Source organism: Schistocerca serialis, chromosome 6 (assembly GCF_023864345.2).
Source record: "Schistocerca serialis cubense isolate TAMUIC-IGC-003099 chromosome 6, iqSchSeri2.2, whole genome shotgun sequence".
Classification (NCBI taxonomy): Eukaryota; Metazoa; Arthropoda; class Insecta; order Orthoptera; family Acrididae; genus Schistocerca; species Schistocerca serialis.
This window is the reverse complement of record NC_064643.1, coordinates 564,008,763-564,031,050: the sequence shown is the minus strand read 5'-3', so window position 1 is coordinate 564,031,050 and position 22,288 is coordinate 564,008,763. Positions and strand designations below refer to the sequence as shown.

The 22,288-nt window shown below is 39.1% G+C and overlaps 1 protein-coding gene across 1 annotated transcript in view; it reads left to right on the top strand.

The window, feature by feature from the left end:
• Positions 1 to 22,288, top strand: part of LOC126484987 (solute carrier family 12 member 6) — a 201,732-nt gene that overhangs the window by 133,881 nt on the left and 45,563 nt on the right. Inside the window, exons 15-16 of the mRNA XM_050108593.1 lie at positions 9,477 to 9,692; positions 11,664 to 11,771. Of these exons, the coding sequence (XP_049964550.1) occupies positions 9,477 to 9,692; positions 11,664 to 11,771 (324 nt within the window). The remainder of the gene's footprint in view (positions 1 to 9,476; positions 9,693 to 11,663; positions 11,772 to 22,288) is intronic.

Here is a 22,288-nt window from a genome sequence, read left to right as displayed (position 1 = left end):
TGAAAAGAATCATGCAGGTTATTAAAAGAAGAGAGATGGCATCATTATTGTTATGTCCATTCTATCATTCATTATTGCCAAATATTGCAGTTAGTTTATCAGCAGCCTTGTTCCCTGCATTCTTTCCAATTTTACCCAGTACCTTTTCGTTCTTTAGTAAATTGATATGTTTAAGTTCTTCTTGTGTAGGAAGTGCTGAATCTAGATGAATAGTTTTGCTGTTTTCACAGTTGAAAACTGATTTTAGAGCCTCACAGTTGATGAAGAACTCGAAATTATTTACCAGGATATGACAATTACCCTTATTATTGTTCTCAACTTTACCATTGGTGCCTTTGAAGTGTAGACTTTTCAGCTATCTTCATTCTTCTGTGAGTTAATTTCTGTCACACAAGCTGTTTGGCACTTGCTGGACATTCAAATGTCCACCGTGGGTCTCTATTCAGATTTGTTGGTGTGGATGTATTGTTAGCAGCATGAACTACAATTACCTGGCTCTTGGCACCCCAGCTTCTGGGTGAACTCTTCACTATATCTGAGCCTCTTTGTGCCAACCTGTTAAGTTTCTCCTTTGGGCACTCCTTGTGTCCCTTGGAAGAAGTGTAACCTTGATCTTTTAGAGATAGTGATCTGAGTTAAGGTTACGTTTCTCAGAGCTTTGGGGTTCTGGATCTCCGATTATTATTCCTTTATTATAGCCAGATGATCTAGTCAGTGGCAGATACATATTTGGGGGGGGGGGGGGGGGGGGGGACCACCCCCCCTTGTAGCGCCGCCTGCATTGCCACCTGCGCCGCCCCCGCCATTCAGCCCACACATTATTCGTTCATTTCTTTTGTCAGTCAACTTGACTGAATTGAGTTATTGAGCAGTTGTACTTTCCTATGTATCATTCGCGTACACGTCATCGTATTTTAATGGGAGAGATTCTTCAATACAAGCAAACGGGCATAAACGCCCTTAATGATCATGATTCTGTTATGCAAGCACTGTCTGTTTATCCTAGATCTGACTATCCTACTTTTCACACACTGCACAAAATATTTGCTTGTATACCTGCATCTAGTGCTATAGTAGAAAGAAGTTGAGACCTTAACTTTTCCCGGCGAATCGAATGTTCAAATAACTTACGGGTTTGCTGCCGGGTGACGTCGTCGAACACCGCCGATATTTCGACAGGAGCACACCCTGCCATTCTCAAGGCACAAATGCTAGGAAGAAAAAATGTGCAAGCAAATTTAATACCTCGGTTCACAGAGGAGAAACAAGGAAGACATCACACACAGAACAATTGTCAACACAACCAAAGATAGCCAACATCAGAAATATCGATAGTTACTATTAATCAACAGGTGAGATAGCACTAATTCTGTCCCTCTGTTTTTTGATGAGAGACAGAGCCGGATTCCAAGCAGCATTTAAACAAAATCCACCATCTCTGTTAATAAGGTTGCTTGATAGTCTGATTTCAACAGCTTCCTTAATAACACTATCCCAATAGCTGGACGTGCAAGCCAGAATCTCCGTGTTGTTGTATTCCATAGGATGACTGGTGTCAAGGCAATGTTCTTCAATAGCGGATTTGCTCGGCTGTTGTAAGCATGTGTGATGCTTATGTTCAATACACCGGTCTTCTACAGTCCTGGTTGTCTGACCAATATATGACGCCACAACTGCACGGAATACGATAGACGCCAGCCTTACGCAAACCAAGATCATCTTTTACAGATGCCAACAGGGCCTTAATCTTAGAAGGTGGTCGAAAAACACATTTCACATCATATTTCCACAAAATACAGCCAACCCTGTTGGAAATGCTCCTGCGTAAGGCAAAAATGCCGTAGACTTAGGTGCCACTTCGTGAGAATTTAAACTGGTTTTTGGAACATCTGAATTCAATCCACCCGAATATTCAGTTCACTATGGAAGTGGAAAAGAATGGATGCCTTCCCTTCCTTGATGTGTTGGTCAAAAGGAAGACTGATGGTACGTTGGGACATTCTGTTTATAGGAAGCCCACCCACACTGACTTGTATCTGCAAGCTGATAGTTGTCACCATCCAGCTCAGCGTGAAGGAGTACTTCGCACCTTGGTTCACAGGGCCCACGTTATCTCAGACCCTGAAAGTTTGGCAGCTGAGCTAGCACATCTCGAAGTCCCCTTTCGTCAGAATGGTTTTAGTGAGAGGCAGATCAAACATGCGTTGCGCCATCAGCCTTCTGTGCAATGGGTGAGTGACAATAGCAACGAAGTGGCACCTAAGTCTACGGCATTTTTGCCTTACGCAGGAGCATTTCCAACAGGGTTGGCCGTATTTTGTGGAAATATGATGTGAAATGTGTTTTTTGACCACCTTCTAAGATTAAGGCCCTGTTGGCATCCGTAAAAGATGATCTTGGTTTGCGCAAGGCTGGGGTCTATCGTATTCCTTGCAGTTGTGGTGTCATATATTGGTCAGACAATCAGGACTGTAGAAGACTGGTGTATTGAACATAAGCGTCACACACGCTTACAACAGCTGAGCAAATCCGCTATTGAAGAACATTGCCTTGACACCGGTCATCCTATGGAGTACAACAACACGGAGATTCTGGCTTGCACGTCCAGCTATTGGGATAGTGTTATTAAGGAAGCTGTTGAAATCAGATTATCAAGCAACCTTATTAACAGAGATGGTGGATTTTGTTTAAATGCTGCTTGGAATCCGGCTCTGTCTCTCATCAGAAAACAGAGGGACAGAATTAGTGCTACCTCACCTGTTGATTAATAGTAACTATCAATATTTCTGATGTAGGTTATCTTTGGTTGTGTTGACAATTGTTCTGTGTGTGGTGTCTTCCTTGTTTCTCCTCTGTGAACCGAGGTATTAAATTTGCTTGCACATTTTTTCTTCCTTGCATTTGTGCCTTGAGAATGGCAGGGTGCGCTCCTGTCGAAATATCGGCGGTGTTCGCCGATGTCACCCAGCAACAAACCCGTAAGTTATTTGAACATTAGAAAGAAGTTTTTCAACAATGTGGCGTACAAAGACATGGCTGAGATCGACAATGAAAGAGGATCGACTTAATGGCTTAGCTCTGTTGAACACTTATCTTGACATTGACTGTGTTATTGATGATGTAATTAACCAGTTTGCCAGGAAGAACAAGTGCATTGAATTCATCATAAAAGGAAGAGAACCACAATTGTAACTTTTTTGTATCATAAAATGGCATTGTCTTCTACATGTGTATAATTAGTTTAAATAAAACTTTTTTAAGCTTTGCATGTGACTCAATTATTTTTTATTTTGGTTAAAGTAATGGTAGCTCAAGATATCTTCAGTGCCCTCATCTTGAGGATTTTCTGTGTCCGCCACTGGATCTATTTGGAACTCACCAAGAGTGGGGTCTGGGGTCATCCAAGTTTTCTGTTTTGTGAGAAAGTGTGTGAAGGTCATTGATTTCAGAATTATATCAGTCTTGCAAAGTTCTGTGAGTCTCTCCCCAATTCCATTTGTTCTATGGTGGAGTGGAAGAGGCTAGTTCGATCCTGTTGTGCTTAATCCAATAAATTAATGTTGCCCATAGCTAGCAATGACACATTGCACTCCCATTATTCCAGGGCCACAAGGACACCTCCCTGGTTGATTCCTGAGACATATTATTATCGTTATTATTGTGTATGTAAATTGCTATGTGGCTCAGGGGATAAGTGTCAGACTACACATACGAGAATCTGGGGTTCAGTTCCAAGTTGGTCCTAGGATTTTTTCTGTCACTTACAACATTTTTCACCTCTGAAAATAATCTGTTAACGTGATAAACACCAAGCATACTGTGGACCTGAGCCCACATTACTCTGTAGTTCCTTCTCTAACTGTCTGGAACAGGTTGTCCATAGGTTAAATGGAAGCAATGGCATACCATGCCCAACAGTGCCATGTCTGCTGAAGCACTGTGGTGTTCAAACCAGCCTTTGGTTTGAGGAGAGCTTTACCTTCTTTTACTTCACTTTTAGTGTGAGGTTGACATTCATATAAAATACAGGCTGTGACTGTGTTATCCATTAGAATTTGATCAATAGATCCATCCATACCATTGGTTTTGTGGAACTTCTGTAAAAGTGGAACTTCTGTAAAAGTGACTCATAAGTACTGGGGGCACTTAACTGTTCATTAACACGTCTGCTTTTTTATTCTGAAGTCATGGTTTTATTATTTAAATTACTACAACATTAGTGAGAACATTTCTTACTAATTCATGAGCTTAAGTGGATTGTTATCATTTTTCCTTCTGTGTTCTGAAGTTCATGTTTGTATCAATTACCTATCCAATTACTGCATGCATTCTTCATTAAGTAATGAATGTTCTAATTGCTGAGAAACAAAGTAGAAAAACTACCTAGAAACTTAAAATCCTGCAATAGCAACTAAGTAGTGTGTAGTCATCCAATACTTTGTACCCAAGCTCATCCGCTAACTTTTTGTGTTAACAAATGCCTAGTTGAAAGTAAGTTCCCCAACATACTTAAACTTTCTAGAGTTGTGCCCTTATATAAAAAAGGGGAAAAGAACTGTCCCGCTACGGTAGTTACAGACCTATATCCATAACGCCAGTTTTTTCGAAAATTTTAGAAACAATTATTTATGAGCAAGTTAGTGCCTACTTGGGTAAAGTAAATGTAATTAGTGATAAACAGTTTGGATTTAGGAACGGTAAATCCACAATGGATGCAATGGACTATACCAAGGCTACATTTTGTGACCTGAGCAGGGCCTTTGACTGGGTAGAACATGACACAGTGCTGAATAAGTTAGTTTACTGTGGTTTTGATGACAACATTATAAATGTGTTCAGGTGTTTTCTAGAGAACCGTCAACAAGTTGTGTGCATTGGTAGGGAGAAATCAAATTTGGTTAATGTTAGGATGGAGTGCCTCAACGGTCAGTGCTTGGACCTTCACTGTTTATACTAATGATTAATGACCTGCCCTTATTCATAAATTCTCACACAATATTGTATGCTGATGACACAACTTTTCTACATAAAAGTTCTGATCTAGGTACACTGAAAACACTGACCGAAAATATCCCTTTTCAGTCCTCGTTATGGTTCAAAGCTAATGGCTTCTTAAACCCAGACACTTTACTTTAGCCTCAAAGAGATTCCTAACTACCAAGAATTAGAAACTGTCAAATTTTTAGGTGTTACTATTGACAATAAATTGACATTGGAACCACACATTAAAAATATATTGACTAGGCTTTCAAGAGTTGTTTATCTAATTAGAAATTTAAAGACATGTTCCCAATGACTATGTGAGATCATCATATTTTGCCTTCTTACAAAGCATCATCTCTTATGGAAACTTACTGTGTGGTAGTAGCTGTCATGTAAATGACATTTTACTTTTACAGAAGAAAGTAATAAGAATAATAACGGATTCTGATAAAACACAACATTGTAAACCTCTGTTTATTAAATTGCAGTGTGTTACAGTTTTAAACTTATTCATCTGCAATGTTTTATTGTACATTAGAAACAATGTCTCTAATTTTGTTTTGAGAAGTGATATTCATAGCCGTAATACTAGAAACAGAACAACAATAAACGTGCTATATCATAGATTATCAAAATCAAAGAACTCCTACCTAGTTCTTGGACTAAGGATGTTTAACAGACTGAGTGCTGACTTTAATGAACTGCCTGCAAATATTTTTAAAGCTAAATTATACAAGCTACTAGTGAACAATCTGTTTTACACCATTGATGAATTTTTTGAAGGTGAAAATACTGTGTTCTAATGTGTACCTATTTTATGTAAACCAATTTACATTTATATAGTAGTTTATGTAGAAATATATGCTCTTGACTTCGTCTATTGCTGTTATCAGCTGAATGAAAATAAAATTTTTATTATTATTACTCAGACTATGAAATGGGGGGGGGGGGGGGGGGGGGCAACAGGGGCATGCAGAGAATTATTTGTAAAGAACCTAGCAAATACTAGCAGTACTGCTCTGAAGAGACTATGATTTTTGTCATTAATTTATTTGGGGGATATTCCTTTATTTTTGGTTCATACTCATACATTAAAAATAATGTAGAGTTCTCTGGACCGATTATGTAAACATCGCTGACTGGAGGTCATTTTTTACATAACTTCAGAAACTTACATCTGTTGAGGACTATGTCATGTTTTACAACACTGAACTTGGATCCTCTGAAGGAGATTCATGTTGATTTAAGTCAACATGAAACATGTTAAGCTACACCAATGAAATTGGCTGTTGACACAATCATCACTCTTTGAACACAAACATTAATAGTACATCAAAGATACACAGTATTTATAATTGAATGCATTGTGTTATGAAGATTGAGGAAAGTAAACAGAAAAAGGAGTGGTCTTCAAAGTTATTGACAAATAAAAAATTAATAAATAAAAATTGTTGCTAGAACTTGTATTGGGCCACCATAAAGACCTAACCGAATTTTAAAAAATCGATGAAGTTACTATGGCCAGTAAGAAAAAGACATAATTATTTTTATGTAAATACAGCATTAATAAGTGCTACCCACCATATAGCAGAGATATTAAGTCACAATGAGGCACAACAAAAAAACTACTAAACAAGTAAGCTTTCAGCCATAAGGCCTTTCGGTCTAAAGCTCACTTGTTTAGCAGTCTTCTTCTTGTGCCTGTCTGCAACTCAGCATCTCCACTATACAGTGAGTTCCAGTCTATCCTTTTCATAATATTGCCATTATTCCATCCTGGATTATTTCATTATTAATAAGTTCCACACTCATTGCATTGTGACTTGTGCTAGCTTAATTTTCCTTTGTTACTGGAATTTCTTCATAAACATATTTTTATCGTGAAGTTATATACAGTGTCTTGTGCACATTTAATATGCTCTGCTTAAGCTTAGTACCTCAGGCTGTTTGTACATTGAATGTAAACTATCTTTGACAATTCCCAAATATCTCTGCACTTTCACAACCAGGAGATTACATGGGGATATGGGTATAGTCAATACTACCTAAATCACCAGGAAAGCATGCTACCAGTACTTGATAAAAATCACACTGTTTTTTCCATGTCTTTTCTCCCTTTGGCATTTTGATGAATTCTTTCTTCAGTGATGTAATGCAAGCTGATACCTTGTGGACCTCTCTGCAAGTGTTGCTACATATGTTCTAAACAAATTGCCAACCAACATTTGAAAGCTTCCTGTGGCAAAAAATCTTAATTTTTAAAGTAGCATGTGCATTGGATGAGTGGCTTGTATCTTTTGCTTGGTATACTCTCTTAGTGTTCTGTGCTCTCAACCTTAGTCCTAACTGCTGCACAGTATTTTTGTTCAAGCGAAACCTCAGCTTAAAAGATTTTTCATTTAATTTAAAAAATGGGTTTGTCTTTTGTTGTTGTCAGTAGACACATCAGAATAAAAAGACATCTGTAGAGTACATGAAAGAAAACGATTCACATCACATAAGCACACAAAATTCTGCCCATCACATAACACAGAAAGCTTGGAAAACAAAGACTAGTATAGTTTCAAAACACATTGTTGTTATAATTGTTTTTGTGATCAATACAGTAGAAAAAGTAGTATCAAATGGAGAAAAGTTCTGAGAACTGATGTGGGTTTGAACTCGAGACCATCTGCACTGTCTGCCAGAATGCAGCCTGTGAGCCACTGAAACAATTATATGAATGAGCCCAAAAAACTTTTTCTAAATGTCTTACTTATGCTTGCTTATTATTCATTCATCAATACATGTGCAGTTGTCATAGCAGTTTATGCACGTGTTCAATAGTTAAAAAATTAGTATACATTTCATAATTACTTCTACTCGAGCTGAGAAAGCACATTTATAAAAGATATTAAATCAATCTCGGCTGCTGTCAAAATAAACATAATTAACTGTTCATGGCAAATATTTCAAAGTTTCCTTTCTTACTATGCCATTCAATGTCTGTATCATGTCTTTAAACTATACATATCTTACGCGACATCTCCAAGAATTATTATGAGCTCAGTCATTATCTGTACTCTTTAATTTCCTTAACCTAACCTTACAAACTAAGAAATGTATTTCAAACTTCACATATTTGTTGTATGTGTTAATAATAACTTCTTTATTATTTCAGTTTGTATTTACACAAAACAAAAATGTTGGTTTCCAATGCCAGACACTACATTCTAAACTGACACATTTGAACCAAACTCTGTTCTATGAATTTTCACTATTCGAAATTGATCATACTTCTTGATGATATAATCTTGGATTAACATTTATACAATGCAGATTTCCAACTTAATCTTGATCTGAAGTATTTCTCTGTGTTAATCTAATGTCAGATGCTTTACACACCCGGTCTGTAAAGTTCGTGCACTATGTGATCAAAAGTATCCGGACTCCCCCAAAAACATATAGGTGCATTGTGCTGCCACCTACTGCCAGGTACTCCATATCAGCGACCTCAGTAGTCATTAGACCTTGTGAGAGAGCAGAATGGGGTTCTCCATGGAACTCATGGACTTCAAACATGGTCAGGTGATTGCATCATATGTCTGTACGTGAGATTTCCACATTCCTAAACATCCCTAGGTCCACTGTTTCCAATGTGATAGTGAACTGGAAATGTGAAGGGATAATATACAGCACAAAAATGTACAGGCTGGCCTCGTCTGTTCACTGACAGAGACTGCCAACAGTTGAAGAGGGTCAAAATGTTTAATAGGCAGACATCTATCCAGACCATCACACAGGATCTACTGTAAGTGCTATGACAGTTTGGTGGGAGGTGAGAAAACATGGATTTCATGGTCGAGCGGCTCATAAGCCACACATTATGCCGGTAAATGCCAAACGACACCTCACATGGTGTAAGGAGCGCAAATATTGGACGATTGAACAGTGGAAAAATGTTGTGTGGAGTGACGGATCACGGTACACAATGTGGCGATCTGATGGCAAGGTTGGATATAGCGAATGCCCAGTGCACGTGATCTGCCAGCGTGTGTAGTGCCAACCGTAAAATTCGGAGGCGATGGCGTTTTGGTGTGGTCGTGTTTGTCATGGAAGGGGCTTGTAGCCCTTGCTGTTTTGCGTGGCACTATCACAGCACAGGCCAACATTGATGTTTTAAGCACCTTCTTGCTTCACACTGTGGAAGAGCAATTCGGGGTGGCGATTGCATCTTTCAACACGATTGAGCACCTGTTCACAATGCACGGACTGTGACGGAGTGTTCACAAGAAAATAACATCCCTGTAATGGACTGTCCTGCACACAGTCCTGACCTGAATCCTATAGAACACTTTTGCTGGATACTTTTGATCACATAGTGTATGTCAAGTAAACAATATCAGTGTTGACATAAATTGATAAATTTGTGGAAAGGGTGTTTTGCAATACCAGTGCCCTATTGTTCAAAATAGCTGAACCAATGTATCAGATGATGATATTTATGATTTCAGGTTGTTGGAAACATTGATATATGGTGGATTGTGCATGATGGTGGCCTTCTGATGCTACTACCATTCCTTCTTAAACAACACCGCACATGGAAAAACTGCAAAATGCGCATCTTCACAGTGGCACAAATGGAAGACAATTCAATTCAAATGAAGAAAGATCTTAAGATGTTTTTATATCATCTTAGGATAGAAGCTGAGGTGGAAGTTGTCGAAATGGTAACTACTTTACAATTTTTATGTGTTTTACATGTAAGCATTGAATAAGTCCATTTGTTAATACCACGTGGATTTTTCTTTCACTTTCCATACAACAGCAGTGGAATTTAGATAATTTGGTTTGAGACCTGCATTATCTTGAAAAATTCCTTTATTATCTTGGGAAGAAAAAGAACAACAAAAGGGGAGATAGAGAGAGAGGGAGAGAGAGCAATAGATCTGGGTACTGCACAATTAAATCATGCTACTAGAAACTATTTGTGTACTCTATTAGATATAATGGAGGTCCCAGTGCTGTATTAAAACACTGTATGCAATGGATTCGTATCCTTATGTATTGACTCCAAACATGTGCACACATATCCTAGGAGTATAATTCATTAAGGTGGTCTTTGAATCATGTGGACTGACCTTTCTGGTGAATCTTAATGGGGCACAGTATTTCTGTTGAGATAGATAGTAATTGTATCTGTAATAATCAAATTGTGTTTTGCCAAATTCATCATTGTTGTATTAGCTGTTAGCTGCTCCACAGCACTGCACCGAATGGAATGTAGAAGTTTTCAGCCATTGCACTTGTTTGGGCTATCAACTATATTCTTCATTCTGCAGTTTGGCAGATAGTTTATTATCTATTTGTGTTGACATAAAACATGACAGTACTTTGAACATGCAAAGTAATCAGTACTCTTTTTGTTAAGCTGCAGTCCTCTGACCCATTATAATTTGTTCTTTTATTGAACAGTAATAATCCTCTTGTTGCTTCATCCCGTACAAATGCTTACAACATACTGAATCATAGCTGCATATCATAAGATTTTGCAATGTTTCATTGCAAACATTACATCTGTTTGTATGTGGCTAATTAAGATATTTATTAGCTATGTGAAATGCAGACTTATTCATAAATATTTGTTTTCTTTGTAGCATGATGTGGACACTCTTCAAGCAATCCCTGATATTTTTTCCTCAGACAGCTAAAGCCACATCTTAATGTGAATGAACAGCAAACTAGTTTAAAGCCTGAGTGTGGAGCCCAGTTTTGAACAAGTTCATCCTTCCAGTCCACCGACCATACTTAGTACTTGGCATAAATTGGACTGTCTCTACTGCAAGAAGAATATTTCTTCTGTATTTGGAAAGATTGTATCTTAATGTGTCTGTATCAACTGTTGCAAACTGAGATCAGTTGTCATTTACTCCCTCTACAAATCACTCTCTTCTTCTTCTTCTTCTACTTAAGTACTTGTGAAATATGTTTGTTTACCATTATTTCTGTAGCTCCATAAAGTAAAGTACACCCTTCCATGCTTAGATCAGATTTAGAATTAAGAGGGTTTATATAGTTCAGCTGCTGTGGGACACCCAGCAAGCTTCTTTGGTCTAAAGATCTAACTTACAGTTGAGGATGTAGCTGTTTTAATTGATAATGCATTACTAAGTCTTTTCGAGGATTTCATCTCACTAAAATAGTAATAGTCTTGCATCTTTTATGTTTTCCTCATTCTGATTTATTTTTCAGTATCTCAACTTTCTGACATGATTTACTCAAAACATGACATTGTACCATTTTTTCTCATATGCTTACTGCTGTTTAGATGGCATAATTTTCTTTTCTTTATTTGGATAGCTAAACTCTGTCAGGTCTTAGCAGCCCTTCAGCTATTTCATTACCTGAATAATAATCCCAAAATATATAAGAATACTGCCACCTTTTGATTAAGTAGCAGACACTGAGCATCTATGTTTGGCACAAACTTTCTGTTTGCCCATGTCTTCTTCAACCTCTCATTCTCTGACATGAAGAAATTATTCTCAAAGCCTCCCTTTTTTTTTTTTAATTACAGACACAACTCATAGTTATTTGAAAGAATATTTTCGGAGGGTACATTCCACTTTGTGCAGCAGATATTTCTAATAATTCACACCTTTTATGCAACATTATGCTTACATTTATTTATCTGATTTTAGGTGGACAGTGATATATCGGCCTACACTTATGAACGAACATTAATGATGGAGCAACGTAACCAGATGTTGAGGGAATTGCGGCTCAACAAAAAGGAAAGCCTAGGCGTTGTAAGTATTACAAGCGAAATAAATATTAAATCTCTGTTAAATGATCTCCTCAATTGATGTAATTAGCTTTTCTGAACAAAAAATTGTATCTAACCATACTGTTTTCATTTTGAAAATGATAAGCGCTGTGGAATGCCTTATTGTTGTTGTTATTGGTTTGTTAATTGGAATTAAGCTGTCAAGATTTCACTTCACATGAACAGAATTAAAATAAGTTTCTGTCTTATGTCATGTGCTCTTTAATGGAGAGTTCCTTCTGCTTTGCAAATACTATAAGCCCAGGGTAGTAACTGATTTAACAATGCAATGCAGTAGTGTTGACTGAATCACACATGAATTAAATTTATTTGCAGTCGCAGTGGTACCCAACTTTTTTATGTACCCATATTCGTTTCAGTACATCCACTCTACTGTACGTGATTATCCCTACTTACTTCATTGTTTGCAGTCCTCCTAGGATTTTTCAGTGTCATACTAATGCTTATGTAATCAGTTAGACTTCTATCCATAATCTAAAGTTCATTCACTCACACTCTAATGTTAAAGTTTCCTCACAGAATTAAAAGCAATATCAGAATGAATACTCTTAAGAAACACATAAATAGAACTAGTGTATTGAAATAATAGTTTTTTTATTGTAGACATTCATGCAAATATAACTGTAAGAGTATATTATTGCAAATGGTGTGTGTATGTAGCATAAGGTACAACTTATTGTGGTATGGAAGTGTAAATGTATATGTATATTACTATTTGTCAAAACTTACAAGTAAAGTAAATCAATGGAAAGTACAGGTTGAGGTGTCAACAATATTAGGAAAAGTATAGATTGCTACTCACCGTAAAGTTGACACATTGAGTTTCTGGCAGGCACAACAAAAAGATGTTACACATTTAGCTTTTAGCCAAAGCCTTCTTCAGAAAAGAAAATGTACACACATTCACACAAGCAAGTACATCTCACACAAACGTAACTGGAGGATCCTGCTGTCCCAGTTTGTGAAGCAGCCACAGAAATCAAGCATGTTATTTTCTGCTACATGGTGGTCTATTTTGCTCTTGGCCATAGTTTGATGGTGGCTGTTCATCCTGGTGTGGACACCTGATTGTTAGTCACACCAATATAAACAAGCATTATGGCAGCAGAGTTGGTGTATGACATGGCTGCCTTCACAGGTGGCTCTGCCTCTGATGTGGTAGGATAAGTTTGTGACAGGACTGGAATAGTAGGTGCTGGGAGGGTGGAGGAGTAGGTCTTGCATGTGGATAAAATAGGATGTTGTGTAGGTTGCGTGGATGACAGAAAACCACTTTAGGAGGGGTGGGAAAGACCTTCGGTAATTGGTTCCTCTTTTCAGGACATAATGATACAAAGTGTGTATGCCCCAGGATAACTGGGAAATTTGAGAAAAACAAGGGAATTTTTCGTCTCAAAAAAAGTGGGAATTTTTTTACAATTCTGAGAATTTTTCATTGCTTTAATTTTCAGTTAAATTTTTGTAATTTGGACTGGTAGAAAATGACACTCTGCCAAAGAATTTCACTTTAGCTCAGTACTGCAGGGTAATACTGCAACAGTAAAACATAAACTAGAGAAGGAAATGGCGTCATTTAGAACAACAACAAAACACAGTGCACACACAAGCGTGTGTCAACACCAAAATGTGTCAAAGGCTTTAGTACAAAGACTATACAATACTTATTAACAACAAACTGCTTTCAGTGAGCGTGATATCACGATTGTTAACATTTTGAACGTGTCATGGGAACATATTGCGAATGGTGGTTGAACTGCTTTCAGTGAGCGTGATATCACGATTGTTAACATTTTGAACGTGTCATGGGAACATATTGCGAATGGTGGTTGACTCTTATTCAAAACTTGAAGCTTTGAGGATCAGCCCCTTTGAAAAATTTCTGGCCCAGAAGGCCATCCATTTATGCCATAATTTAAAATTTTACTGGTACATTTGTGTTTGACATATCTTAAAGGAAAACACACCCTAAAAAAGAGCAATGTTATACAGGACAGATTAGCTTTTCTTGTAGCTATACTGTATGTATTTTCATTTAAACCATTAACTTTTCCTGTTTTTGTGTTTACGCTTCTGAACAATCTTATTGCCATTGGATGACTACATCATGTGTCCTATGCTCAGAATGTCTGCCATCAATGGCTGGTGAGATTGCTTGACTTGAGCTATGATTGGCCAACAAAAGAACATTGAAAACTCAGTTTCAGTGCTTCGGAAGCTACCATGGTGCATGTGGTGGAACTCATATATAGACTTTCCTAATACAAAAGTGTGCAGTGTACATGTTGCCACATATCAAAGATCTTTCCAAAAACACATCATTTTTTTGCTAGGTTTTGTTTCTTAAAGTGCTGGAAAATTCTACGCCGGTGTATAAAACCACCCCATTTAAAGGCTTGGTACATTTTAAAGATCCAATGGAAAGTATATTGTCACTTAACATGGAGCAAATGTACTTTCGTGTAGGGTATAATGCATTCTCACCTGGGAAAAAGTGTATTTTTAACTGGTAAATCCGACGCTAGTGTGTCTCTAAATATACACTGAAGAGCCAAAGAAACTGGTACTCCTGCCTAAAATCGTGTAGGGCCCCCGCAAGCACCCAGAAGTACCACAACACAACGTGGCAAGGAGTCAACTAATGTCTGAAGTAGTGTTAGAGGGAATTCACACCATGAATTTTGCAAGGCTATCCATAAATCCATAAGAGAACGAGGGGGTGGAGGGCTCTTCTGAACAGCACAGGCATCCCAGATAATGCTCAATAATGTTCATGTCTGGGGAGTTTGTTGCCCAGCGGAAGTGTTTGATCTCAGAAGTGTGTTCCCTGAGCCACTGTGTAGCAATTCTGGATGTGTGGGGTGTCGCATTGTCTTGCTGGAATTGCCCAAGCATGTCGAAATGCACAATGGACACAAATGGATACAGGTGATGAGACAAGATGCTTACGTGCATATCACCCATCAGAATCATATCTAGACATATCAGGGATCCCATATCACTCCAACTGCACACGCTCCACACCATTAAAGAGCCTCCACCAACTTGAAAATCCCCTGCTGACTTGCAGGGTACATGGATTCGTGAGGTTGTCTCCGTACCCATAAACGCCCATCCACTCAATACAATTTGAAATGAGACTCGGCCGACCAGGCAACATGTTTCCAGTCATCAACAGTCCAATGTCTGTGTTGACAGGCCCAGGCGAGATGTAAATCTTTGTGGTGTGCAGTCATCAAGGGTACACGAGTGGGTCTTCAGCTCCGAAAGCCCATATCAATGAAGTTTCATTGACTGGTTTGCATGCCGATGCTTGTTGATGGCCCAGCATTGAAATCTGCAGCAATTTGCGGAAGGGTTGCGCTTCTGTCATGTTGAATGATTCTTTTCAGTCATCGGTCTCGTTCATGCAGTATCTTTTTCCGGTCTCAGTGATGTCGGAGATTTGATGTTTTCCTGATTTTCACAGTACACTTGTGAAATGGTTAGTATGGGAAAATCCCCAGTTCATTGCTACCTCGGAGATGCTATGTTCCATTGCTCATGCGCTGACTGTAACATCATATTAAGACTCACCTGTATCTTGATAACCTGCTAGTGTAGCAGCAGTAACCAATCGAACAACTGCCCCAGACACTTGTTGCCTTATATAGGTGCTGCCAACCACAGCACCATATTCTGCCTGTTTACATATCTTTGTACTTGAATATGCATGCGTATACCAGTTTCTTTGGCACTTCAGTGTGTGTATATATATATTATCACTCTATGCACACATCTGTCCCCATTAACTGCACCAACCACCAGCAGTACCTGTATTTCAACAATGCTATCCCTTCCACACCAAAAACCCCCTCCCATATGGCCTAGTCCACAATACACACACACACACACACACACACACACACACACACACACACACATCATCTCATAGATATTCAAAGCATGACAAAGGATGTGATTCAGTTGTACCAGTCCAGGGTGGCACTGGGTGACGAAGGGGGCACTGCTTTGTAACTGGTTCTTGAGGGTGATGGGAGGATTGAGGTGTGTGGGGAAATGACATGGGAAATATGTTTGTGAGTTAGGTCTGAGGGATAGTGCCTGTTTGCGAAGGCTTGTTGGCATCTTCAGCATATTAGGCCAGATATGCCGTTTCTGGGTGTCCAGGCTGTATGGGAGGGATTTTTTGTGGTGGAATGGATGCATCTGCCAAAATGCAGGTACTGTTGGTGGTTGGTGCAGTTAATGTGGACAGAAGAGTGCATGGAGCCAACAGAGAGGGGTAATTCAGGGTAATTCAATGTCCAGGAAGGTGGCATGCTGCATTGAGGAGGACCACATGAGCAGACCGGGGAGATGTTGAGGTTGTGAAGGATTGAGGATAGGGTTTCTTGACCTTAAGTCCAGATCATAAAGATAAAACAGTGAACCTGAACCAGACTAGGGGTTTGGGGCTTCAAGAGGCTAGGAAGGCTTCCTGTAGATGGCACACAAACAGGTTGGCATAGGTGGGTTCCATGCAAGTGCCCATGGCTGTGCTGTGGATTTGTTTGTATACCTTGCCTACAAAGGAGAAGTAATTGTGTGTTAGGTTAAAGTTAGTAGGGTGTATGAGAAATGAGGTGGTAGGTTTTTAGTCTGAAAGACATTGGGGAAGATAGTATTCAGTTGTGGCAAGACCATTTGCATGATGGTTGTTGATGTATAGGGAAGTGATGTCAACAGTGATGAGTAGAGATTCAGGAGTTTAAGGGGTGGGGGTGGTGGAGAGTTGGTGAATAAGAAGTGTTTGGTATCTTTGACATAGGTGACTACATTTTGGGCAGTTGGTCGGAGATGTTGGTCAATGAGGGCCAAAATTCTTTCACTGGAGGCACAATGCGCATCCAGAATTCTTGGGTTTGTGGATTTTAGGGAGCATGCAGGAGGTGGATATCATATGGGTGAGGAGGGAAATGGATTTAGGGGAGAGGTGCTGGAAAGGGCCTAAGGCTTTAAGTAGAGATTGTAGGTTATGTTCGACTTCTGAGATAGTGGAGGAGTCAGATAATTGGCACAGGCCTTCCGCCAGGCAGTCACTGCTATTTATGACAATAGTGGTGGAACCTTTGTCTGCAGGTAGGATGATTAGGTCAGGATTTGTTTTGAGATGGTATATTGCTGTCCATTCTTCTGCTGAAAGCCTGACATTCTTAGGAAGGGACCAGGGGAAGGATGGTGAGGCCAAGTTCGATGCAAGGAATTTCTGGAAGGTGACCAGGACAGGGAGTGGTTAGGTGCAGTGGGGAGAGAACCACTGTTGGATGGTGGTATGAACTGTGAGAGGCAGGGCTCAATGTTAGGATTAAGTTGGCTTTGGATGGAGGGATTTGTGGCAAAGCAGTGTTTCCACTGAACGGATCAAGTCCAATGTGGTTAAGTTTGGGTGTAGAGTTAAAGGTGAAGCCTTTGGATAGGACTAAAACTTATGGGGCTGAGGATTTTGGTGGAAACGTTAACACCAGTGTTCAGGGATTGTTTCAGCTTTTTGATTTAATGATGGGTTGGCAGGGAGTTTTGGGGGGTTTGGCTAGTTGAAAAGGTCAGCAAAGCAGGAAATGGGTGTTACGAGGACTCAACAAGGAGGAACACTGTGGGTAAGATAGGAGTTGGATAGTGGCGCCTAAAGGCAGCAGCAGGATATCAGCAGGTTGGGTAACTTATGGAAGCCATGTCTGGAATTCTATTCCAGGTGCTGGAGAACAAGGGAATCTATTTCAGATATTTGATATATGTAGTAGGATTTGCCCAGTAGCAATATCTTGTGGAAAAAGCAGAGGTGGTTCTAGGATGCATGTATCATGGAGGTATGTTTTTGCAGTTTATGAGGGACAGGGACTGGCAGAATATGAAAAGGTGAGGGGGGGGGGGGGGTGAATTCGGTGATTAGTCAGCAGGTAGCAGACCTAGTCCACAAACTGCTCTCTCATACGCTTCCCCCTCATCCCCCAATATTTCCACCAATCCCAAGAACCAGTTATAAAGGAGTGCCCCCGTGGTCAACCAAAACCGCCCTGGACTCAGAACAGCTGAACCTCATCCTCCATCAGATCTTCGATTATCTATCATCATGCTCTGAAATGAGGGAAATTCTACCCAAGATATTTCCCACCCTTCCTAAAATGGTGTTCCATCTCCCACCAAACCTCTACAACATCCTAGTCCCTCTCCAGTATTGTGACAGGTTGATCTTACCCCATCAGAGGCCAGGCCACTTGTGACAGCAGCCACGTCATATACCAGCTCTGCTGCAATCATTGCACAGATTTTTATATTGATGTGACTACCAAGCAGATGCCCCACCAGGAAGAATGATCGTCTGCCAAAGTGTGGCCAAGAGCAAAGGAGACCACTCTGTGGCACAACATGCAGCTGAAAATAAAATGATTGATTTCAATGGCTGCATTGTAAACCAGGCCATTGAGATCCTACCTTCCACCACCGTCTTTTCTGAACTGTGCAAATGGAAGTTACCCTTACAATACATTCTCCACTCCTGAAATCACACCAGCCTCAACCTACAGTTACCTGCTCTCCCGCACCTTCCACGCAACAGTTTCCATGACCTGTGTCCTATCACCTCCTCCCTTTTCACACGCCCTTTCACCCTCATTGTGTGCTGCCGTCTGTCAATGTACCTACCTGTCCTCTTCCTTCCTGCTCCTCAGCTTTTCCGTCCCCATCCCATTCTTCCTGCCCACAGCCTTCCAGTGCTGTGCCTAGCAGTCTTGTCATGTTCCAGCTAGTCCCTGCATGCTCCAACAGACTGCACTCTCGTCTCCTCACACCCATACTCTGCTATCCTCCCTCTCTTCCTTCCCTAGCCTACAGAAGGTTACTGCTTTTATTCAATGTAACAGTTGCATTCCAGTCGAAGATACTTGTGAGAATATTGATGTGTGCATGAGGTGTGTTTGCTTGTGTGTGTGTGTGTGTGTGTGTGTGTGTGTGTGTGTGTGTGTGTGCGCGCGCGCGCGTGCGTGCATGCATTTTCTTTTCAGAAGTAGCCTTCAACTGAAAGCTGATTGTGTAACAGTCTTTTCGTTGTGCCTGTCCGCAACTCAATGTGCAGTGAGTACCAATCTATACTTTTCCATACATTTAAAGTATTAGATGCTAAATGCTGCAATGTGCTCTGCACATGTCTGTCTTGCATTACTCTCCTCATCACCAATTTAGAGAGACTGCAAACTATTATTGTTCCGTAGAGCAACGATAGGCCCAAAAACAACACTTCATAAATATGGGAGAACATCCAAAACAAGATAAATGTTCATAAGTGTGTTATTAAATAAACTTTAAAGAAAAAAATATTAATATAATTAGTCATAGAAAAATTGTACAAAGAATACAAGTTCCATGGGATATTAGTATGTGTACTATTATTGTTCTATAGAACAACAATAAGCCCAAAAAGAACACTTTATAAATATGGGAGAATATCCAAAACAAGATAAATGTTCATAAGTGTGTTATTAAATAAACTTTAAAGAAAAAAATATTAATATAATTAGTCATAGAAAAATTGTACAAAGAATACACGTTCCATGGGATATTAGTATGTGTAATTACAACTTGCTGTCAGCACTGTATAATTTTGTACAACTTTGGCAGTAGTGTCATCACTTCTGGCAAAGCTGATGGGTTTATGATGCAGTTAGAACATTTAGATTTGTGTGCTTAAGGGGGTACTTCATTTATTTGAAAAATCCCTGCCTTCTGCGATATAATCTCAAAATAGAGCAAAATCAGCTGAAGTATAATGCATGAAAGTTGCACTGTCAAGTATAACAAAGAATAATCAATTTTTCACAAAATAATTTAATTGGATGGATAAAAGGGATGGATAAAAAATCTACTCACCAAGTGGCAGCAGAACACATTCATAAAAGAAAGTTATAACTAGGCAAGCTTTTGGTGCCTATGGCTACTCCTTCAGGCAGAAGGGTTTGAAGGGGAAGGAACAGGGGTGAAGGAAAAGGACCGGTGAGGTTTAGGAAAAGGGTAGGTTTTGGGAAAGCCCACAACAATCAGCCTTTCCTTCTCATCCTGTCTGGTAAGTCTCCCCTGACCTGCAGTTCTGGGAGACTTTCTTGAAATCTACCCCTTTCCTAGACCTCTCCAATCCCTTTCCTTCACCCCTCTTCCTTGCCCTACGAATTCTTGTGCCTTAAGAAGGAACCACAGGCTCCGAAAGCTTGCCTAATTATAACTTTCTTTTATGTGTGGGTTTTGCCGCCACTTGGTGAGGAGATTTTTTTATCTGTCCAATTAAATTATTTTATTATGAAGAATAAGAACGATAAATACGTGCCAGTTCCTTCGTATCAAGTCCGAAACTGAAAATTTGTCTTCTATAAATGGAACTGAAATAAGAAATCATGAAGTGTTGATCTGGAAAGGAATTGGTGCTATTTACAGGAAATAGACATGATAAGGCACAAGTAAAATCAAGGAGGAATAGAGGTAAATGATAACTTCAGTGCAGCATTATTGTTTCAGTGTCCCTCAAAACTAACTTTGTTGCTTTATCTTTGATTTTGCGTACCAGTGAAATAAAACCCTAGTTCATTCACTCTGGTTATTCTTTGCCCAGCATGTAATGTTCTTATAATGTAATATCATGCAAAAAGCAGAGTTAGTAACATATTCATTTAAGAAAGAGAAGCAAGTAAAAAGAAGCTAAGCAATAATTAATAATGAAAAATACTGTAAAAACTATGTACGTAATTTTTAATATTGTTAAACAGGTAGGAGATATATGAACCTGATATATTCATCCATGACCTGGTCTCACCTGGAGTATAGTGGTTCTGCCTTACACTTTTTTTCTCTCTTTCTCTTTTTCCACTCAGAGGAATGTTGTACAATATGACAAGATTTTTCTGCAAACATGGAAGGCACCCCCCCCCTCCCCCCCCCCCAAAAAAAAAAAAAAAAAAAAAAAAAAAAAAAAAAAAAAAAAAAAAAAAAACCACAGTACTTATTGTACAACACTTTCTGGATTATTCCAGATTCAATAATTGACCCTACAGAATATATTCTCCATGGAAAAGGGAAATGGAAAACTTTCACTTCACATTAAAAAAAAAAAAAAAAACCATGCAAGTAATGGTAGTAGTGCATAGATATAGTGTACCATTAATTGTAATGTAGTGAATGTCACTTACTGTGACTTAACATCTTAAAAATAACACTATATATTCTATTTAAACATATGTGCATCTGGAGCAGATGAAGAGGAAGGATTAGGACTAGTGAGAAACTGTCAAAGAAGTAATCATGCCAGGAAATTCTTCTTTAATCACCTGTTTTTATTCAACAATGTTAGTGGGGTATCTGTGATATATTTTGTCTTGAAGCCATGTCCACATAAAGTACTCAACAATTGCAGAAGTCAAGGAATATCACTGTTTGTGAGATGGTCCACCTTTCAATAATCAACAAATCACTAACATCAGTTGTCATATAGTATGATATGTGTGTCATATAATATGATATGTGTGATGTTAAATGAAGTACATTTGTTTAACGTGCCCTTAAAGAATGTTTCAAGCATTACAACATACTGATCCTAAAGTTTGGAAGGTAGGAGACGAGGTACTGGCAGAAGTAAAGCTGTGAGTACCGGGCGTGAGTCGTGCTTCGGTAGCTCAGTTGGTAGAGCGCTTGCCCGCGAAAGGCAAAGGTACCGAGTTCGAGTCTCGGTCGGGCACAGAGTTTTAATCTGCCAGGAAGTTTCATACTGATCCTATGTTAATATCACTGCACCAGCATACACTAATGTTGATGAAAATGTTTTTTGTTTCTCCTGTAATGTTTTCTACTTCTTGCTACATCTGTGAACTTTGAAGTGGACTTTGCCTGACATTGAAATATCATAAGGGACGTACCCTACTAATTTTCATCTCAGTCAAACTCTGTGTCCTTCCTACAAGAGTACTGGCATAGTAACATTTCAAAAGTCTCTTTGTGGAGTGGGAAAAGTGAAAAGCATGGAAGAAAATAAGTGGCATGTTGAACATTTGAACCAATCATTGAGACCTCCACTGATATTATAAATTTGTAGGGCACTTCCTGTGAAAAGCAAGCAAACAGTTTTGAGTATGAGTTTGGTGCACAGTTCTAGCTTGTTACAAATGCTCAACTTTGAGTATGTCTACTCTAGAAGAAAGATGTCATTGAATAACTAGCCATCAGTTCTGATGATTCAAGTTTCATACAATTTCTTCTTTCTTGTTAGGGAGATGGTATGTAGGTGATGCTGTAGGAAGCTATGTATTATCCCCTCAGACCACACACATTCTGTCTGTGTCTGTTGAACAAAAACTGTGACTTTCACACAATCAAAATGTGTAACAAAGCTGAGAAGTAATGAAAATGTGCTGAACTGACAGCTAAGTGCAGTTGCAGAGTACAATCCCAGGTTTTTTTTGTAAA